The sequence below is a fragment of the Tupaia chinensis genome, unplaced genomic scaffold (assembly GCF_000334495.1).
Source record: "Tupaia chinensis unplaced genomic scaffold, TupChi_1.0 Scaffold000484_1, whole genome shotgun sequence".
NCBI lineage: Eukaryota > Metazoa > Chordata > Mammalia > Scandentia > Tupaiidae > Tupaia > Tupaia belangeri.
The window spans coordinates 1,380,595-1,387,339 of record NW_006159996.1 but is presented as its reverse complement, the minus strand read 5'-3'; the positions used below and the strand labels follow the sequence as shown (position 1 = coordinate 1,387,339).

At 45.7% G+C, this 6,745-nt stretch overlaps 1 protein-coding gene and 1 long non-coding RNA gene across 6 annotated transcripts in view; one reads left to right on the top strand and one right to left on the bottom strand.

The window, feature by feature from the left end:
* Positions 1–1,199, bottom strand: part of LOC102493282 (ferritin heavy chain) — a 2,528-nt gene extending 1,329 nt beyond the window's left edge. The window contains exon 1 of the mRNA XM_014590792.2: positions 862–1,199. Within this exon, the coding sequence (XP_014446278.1) occupies positions 862–1,184 (323 nt within the window). The 5' untranslated portion in view covers positions 1,185–1,199. The remainder of the gene's footprint in view (positions 1–861) is intronic.
* Positions 1–6,745, top strand: part of LOC102493693 (uncharacterized) — a 40,517-nt gene that overhangs the window by 9,967 nt on the left and 23,805 nt on the right. The gene's annotated exons all lie outside the window — the stretch shown is intronic.

Here is a 6,745-nt window from a genome sequence, read left to right as displayed (position 1 = left end):
TCTGTGGTTTTGGTCAATCTGGCTATAATGTGTCTTGGAGAAGATCTTCTTGGGTTGATTCTATTTGGGGTCCTCTGTACTTCTTGGGAATGGATCTTTGAGTGCCTCTCCAGGTTTGGAAAGTTTTCTTGCAGGATTTCATGGAATAGATTATCAATGCCCTTATGAGTTTCTTCGCCTTCTGGGATGCCTATTATCCGGATGTTCGGACGTTTAATTGTATCTACTATTTCTAGTATATTATTCTCAAATTTTGGGGCCATTGTCTCAGTCTTCATGGTGGATTTTTCTAGGCCAGCAATTTTCTTTTCTACATCTAAGATTTTCTTTTCTGTATGATCTAGTGTGCTTTTAATACTTTCAAGGGAAATTTTGACTTCTTGTATTATAGCCTTCATCTCTAACAGTTCCATCTAATTCTTTTGTAATGTGTGAAATTCCTCTTTTAGATCTTGCATGAATTTCCTTACCTCCTGGAACTCTTCAACTCCTTTTTCCTTCCTCTTCAGCAGTTCCTTGTCTCTCTTCTCTTCCATCTCTATAACCTTTGCCATTATGAATGTTCTGAATTCTTTATCAGACATTTCCATGACTTCCATTGAACTGTGTGCAGATGAAGAGGAGTTATCCTTTTCCCTTGGAAGAGAGGTATTTTCCTGCCTTCCCTTATTTCTTGTGGTCCTGCAGTGATTTCTAGTCATCTCGTAGATGGTTGATTTCGTCCCAAATTTGGAAGTTCAGTCATGCGAGTTTTCTATACTGGAGGCTGAATTATCAGTGGGACCTCCTCATTCCTCCGTTTCCCCCAAAATGGCTAGATCACAGGAGCCATGGAGCTGGTTCTTCTGATTCACGTTTTTTTCCAAGTGTAACACACACTCCATTGTGTTCAGCCTGTTCTCCCAGTCATCACAGTCTGGTTTCTTGATAGGCTGAAGGAAGATGTGGCCACTTTGTTGATTCTGCAGCTTCATCAGTTTCTCAGCATGTTCCCTTTCCACATGAGATTGGTGGAGAAAGTATTTGGCAAAGTTCTTCAAAGCCACATCATTTTGGTCAAAGTAGAAAGACATGGACAGATACACGGAGGAGTCGTATAGCTCCAGATTGATCTGGCAGTTGATGGCGGCCTCCGAGTCCTGGTGGTAGTTCTGGTGCACCTGCGAGGCAGACACGGTCATCATGGCGGGGGGCTGAGGAGAGGCAGCGACAATGGCAGCTGTGTGGCGCTGGGGCGGTGGTGGGGGGCCTTGGAGCTGTCAGAGAACACTGTTGAGTTGGTGGCGGAGGACTGGCTCTATCTAGGTGGCTGGCCAGGATGTGGGATGAACGCTGCATTCCGTTCAAGCACTGTTGAAACAGGAAACCACGGCGACTCTCGGCGGAGAATGTCTCTCAATAAGATCATTCTTAAAACAACGACAAAAGCACATGGAGTGTGTGTGTACGTGAGCCCAAAATCCCAAGAGGAGACTGGAGAAGGAATTGTGGCATTCCCAACCCCTAAGGTGGTGACTTCTCATTTTCCCTCTTACTGTCTCTGTCTCTCTCTGGTGAGTGCAACTTACCTAAAGCAAAATTTCTTAAAAAAAAAAGCTATTAGAGGGAAACAGAGACAGGAAGGAGCCACAGGAAGTAAGTGATGTGGTCAAGAATTGGAACCCATATATCCATATCTGCCTTTTTTTTTGAGAGAGAGATTATTGCTATAGGGTACATGTGCTTGCCAGAGAGACTGAGGACAAAAAGCAAGAAATCACCCCCCAGGAGGGATGGCCACAATGCAATCCCTTCCCTCTCACAATTTTGGACACGTAGGCACGTACACCCGAAACAAGTTTTTTTAAGCTGCCAGGTCCAGGACTCAAACGACGGTTGACTACATGGAAGTCCAGCAACATGATCGTTACACCATCTGCTGGTCCCTCCATATCTGCCTTTTAGCTTCTACTTTCTCTTAGGGTATGGATGGAGGATGATAGGGAATGCTGGAGACTATGGCAAACCAGAAAACAAATTGTGCAAAGTGAGCAACTATTATTCCACTCCAGCCGCAGCTGCTTGCCACAAGGTAATGTGGCCAGATTTTATATTTTTCAAGAGAAGCAAGCAAATAGGATTTTGTTGTGAAAACCAGTTTTCAAAACATTATATAAACCAAACAAAATCTGGGCATATTCAGGCCACAGATCTACCCGTTAGAGGGACACATTGTGTCCAGGAGGGTTCCTGGAACGTAGGGTTTTTACAGCCCTAAAACTAACTCCCAAACTTACAGGTAGAAAACTGCATGGGCCAGTGGGTGGCATGATGGTTAAGGCAGCTGGATCCCAAACGTAGAACTGTGTGGTTCAGTTCCTGACCCTGCAGTTTGGAGGACATGCTGCCGGGCTTGTGTGTGTGCATGCCCAAAATCCTGAGAGGAAAATGAAAGAGAGGGAGTTGCAGTGAGCCATCCTCCCTGGGGCAGGGGGAGTTGAGTTCTCATTTCTCCCCTCTTCTCTGGAGAATGCTTGCACCCTTTAGCAAAAGCTAGAACAAACAAAAACAACTACAAATAGCATCTGGGGTGTTTACACAGCTTGATTTTAATAGACTCAGGTAGAAAAATGGGGCCCTTACTTATCAAAAAAGCAAAGTCCTTAATGAAAGCTAACAGGAAGAGAGCAGCTAGAGCATTCCACAGCCCCGGTCGTGGAGGAGGTTGGCATGGTGCCAGCTTATGCTGGGCTGACAGGCCACTCTTATCTGAAAGGGAAAATTTAACTTCAGGGCGGGCTTTGTGTTACATCTGAGGTCCTAATAATGATCATTATGCTGTCAGCACCCAAGACATGATTCAAAATAATTTTCCTAAACGTCACATTCTGCTCCCTTCCTGGTCCTTCCCTGCCTCCCCCACCTTGGGGCCTCCCACACTCAAAAGCCTTTCCTTTTCCCGATCCCATCTGCCAAGGCACGGCAGCCATAGGACGACATGCGACATACATTGGTCTTGCCACCAGAGTGATCTGTAACTGGAATGGGTTTGGTTACCTGTGGTGGCAGCTCTTCTTCTTGCCCTGGCCTTTGGAGGAGGGAGCATCGAATAGCTTGCATGTTTTAAAAACATTTGCACCACCAACAAACGAACTCTACAGGACAGTGGTTTTGCTTCAAAAGTGTAAAGGATTTCCCATCCTCAGATCTTAACAAGATCAGAAAACCTCTGTTTACTACAAGTGTTTCAGAAAGGGAAGCCAAATCTGGCACATGAAAAAATCTCACTTCTATCTGCTCTCAAGATAGTAACTTTGCAGCCATATGCCATGTATATCTCATCATAGCAAAACAGTGCTGTAGTGCTCTGGGGACAGATTTGCTGCTGCCGCTGCTGCTGCCACCTCCGGCTTGCCTTCACCACCTCCTTCTGTTGCTTGGATAAAGCTAAGGCATGTGGCACAGTTGTGAGATTCTTAGAAGTTCCAGACAAGTACTCCTGGCTGGGACCCTACAACTCGGTCTGCACCATGAGACTCTAAATCCCAGCTGCAGTGGATCCTGGGAAACTCCACTTTGGAAAATAATACCCAGGGACTTGATTGCCTTCTGAAAGGGATAGGGCAAAGAAAACCTGTACTTCCCTTGTGCTTGCTTGGAAGACCAAAAGTAAGATGAAGTGACTTCTCCCACTTGGGGAAGCAGGACAATGCTGTGAGATTAGGAATGGCCAGAGGCCTGTGATCCAGCCCTGGCTCTCCTGTGTCCTCACCTAGCAGGCAGCACAATTTACTGAACCTTTTAAGCCTCAGTTTCTTCATATGTAAAATGAGAATACAATAGAACCAAAAGCATATAGAACTCTTCTACAATAGAACCCAAACCATATGGAGATTAATTAAGAGAGATGCTGTGGGCCAGCCAGTGGCATGGTGGGTAAGGCAGCTAGATCTCATATGGCCAATTGCACAGTTCGAGTCCTGGTCCCAGCAGCTCGAAAAACACACCAGGTGCGTGTGCATACATGCCCAAAATCCCAAAAAGAGATGGAGGAGAAGCGATTATGGCATGATCATTCCCCCATGGGGTGCTTTGATTCTCTCTCTCTAATGAGTGCATATACCCTCTAGAAAAATTTTTAAAAAAGAGAGATGCTGGGGTCGGCAGTTAGTGTTGGTGGTTAAGGTGCTAGACTCTCACAGGGTTGACTACAGTTCGAGTCTCAGACCTGGCAGCTTGCTTTCTTTCTTTCTTTCTTTCTCTCTTTCTGTCTCTCTCTGGTCAAATTTAAAATAATAATAATAGTAATTCTGTTTTTTTTTTTAAGAGAGGGTCCAGCAGTTAGCATAATGGCTATGTTGCTGAACTCCCATGTAGCTGACTGCAGTTCAAGTCCGGACCCGGTGGCTTAACTCATGCTGGGCTCGTGTGCGTGCGTGTCCAAGATCCTGAGAGGAGAATGGAGGAGAAGGAATTGTGGCGTGGCCATCCCCCCTGGGGATAATTTCTCGCTTTCTGTCTCTCTGTCTCTCTTTGTCTTTCTGGCGAGTACATGTGCCCTATAGCAAAAAACAAAGAGACAAAAGAAAAAGAGATACTGTTCAGTAAGAGTTGCTTCTTTTGCAGGGCTTTTGTTCTCTAGTTCAGTCAGCCCCAGCAATCCCCTTTCTGCCCTCCATCCACACCCTAAGAGAGGACACAAATTAAAAAGAGATCTATGTGTCTGTCATGGCCCACCCACCACTATGTCTGAGTTCCTTGGACAGGCGATCAGAAGTCACTGACGCATGATGACCAGTGCCACTCAACTCCAATTCTTCAGCTGCGACAGTGGAGATATAAGCTACCTTTGCTCTAATTAAATCCAGAGTCTTATTTTATTATTTTTTAAATGTACTTATTTTATTCATGATAGAATGTTTCTGCCCTAGGAGACCTTGAGATATTTGCTTTTTTTTTTTCAATTCCAAATTCCAAGCCTTTATCAGGGCTGATAAGGGTCCTTCATGATCTGGCTCTCACCCACCTCTCCACCCTGTCTGGTACCACTCTCTGCCCCACCCACTTTGCCCAGTCACAATGGCCTTCAGGCTGTTCCAGACTCACCAAGCTCCTTCCTGGTCCTGCCTCTGTTCCTGCATGCCCTTTGCCTGGAATTTCTTCCCATTGATCTTTCCATGCCTGTCTCCCTCTTGACAAGCTGATCTTTGCTCAGATGTCACCTTTTTGAGTTCTTCCCTGGCCAGCCAATTAAAAATAGTTCCTCGGGACCAGCAGTTAGCATAATGGCTGTTACTGGACTCCCATGTATCTACTGTGGTTTGCGTCCCGAACCCGGTGGCTTAAAACTCACGCCGGGAGCATGTGCGTGCGTGCCCAAGATCCCGAGAGGAGAACAGAGGAGAAGGGATTGTGGCGGGGCATCCCCACTGGGGGGTGATTTCTCGCTTTCTGTCTCTCTGTCTCTCTGTGTCTATCTGGCGAGTGCACGCGCCCTATAGCAAAAACCTCTCAAAAAAAAAAGAGTCCCTCTTGGGGCCGGCAGGTGGCGTGGTGGTTAAGGGCGCTGGACTCCCACATGGCTGACTGCGGTTCGAGTCCTGGACCTGCGGCTTGCTTTCTCACTTTCCTTCTCTCTCTCTCTCATTATCCCTCTCTGGCCAAATTAAAATAAATAATAAATAAAGTTAAATAAATAATTCTTAAAAAAAAAAAAAAGTAGTCCCTCTTCTGGGACCAGCAGTTGATGTAATGGTTATGTCACTGGACTCCCATGGAGTCGACCGTGGTTTGAGTCCCGGACCCGGTGGCTTAAACTCACGCTGGGCGCGTGTGCTTGCGTGCCCAAGATCCCGAGAGGAGAATGGAGGAGAAGGGATTATGGTATGGCCAATCCCCCTGGAGGGGTGACTTCTCACTTTCTGTCTCTCTGTCTCTGTCTTTGTGATGAGTGCACGCACCCTAAAACATAAACCTCTCCAAAAGAGAAAAAGTAGTCCTTGTTCTTGATTATTCTCTTTCATAATATTTTTAAATAATATTTCATGGGACCAACAGTTAGCGCAATGGCTATGTCACTGGACTCCCATGGAGTCGACCGTGGTTTGAGTCCCGGACCCGGTGGCTTAAACTCACGCTGGGCGCGTGTGCTTGCGTGCCCAAGATCCCGAGAGGAGAATGGAGGAGAAGGGATTGCAGCGTGGCCATCCCCACTGGGGGGTGATTTCTTGCTTTCTGTCTCTCTGTCTCTCTGTCTTTCTGGCGAGCGCATGCGCCCTATAGCAAAAACCTCTCCAAAAAAAAAAAAGGAAAAAAAAAGAATATTTCATAATATTTTCACTATATTTTTTCCCTTTGTAGCACTGAACTCAAGTTATAGTGAAGTCACTTATTTTTAAAGAATTATTTTTATTTTCGCTTTATTGTTTTTTCCAATTTGATCAGAGAGAGAGAGAAGGATAGTGAAAAAGCAAGTCACCAGGTCTGGGACTCGAACCATAGTTGGGCACATAGGAGTTCAGCACCCTCAACCACTACGTCCCCTGCTGGCTGACCAGCTGATTTTTTTAAAAGTTATTTTATTTAACTTTATTCATCTATTTATTTAAATTTGACTAGAGAGGAACAGAGGGAAAAAGAGAGAGGGAAAGTGAGAAAACAAGCTGCCAGGTCTAGCACTTGAACCATGGTTGGCCATGTGGGAGTCCAGCACCCTTAACCACCAAGCCACCTGCTGGCCCCCTAGCTGATTTTTAAAAAGAATTAA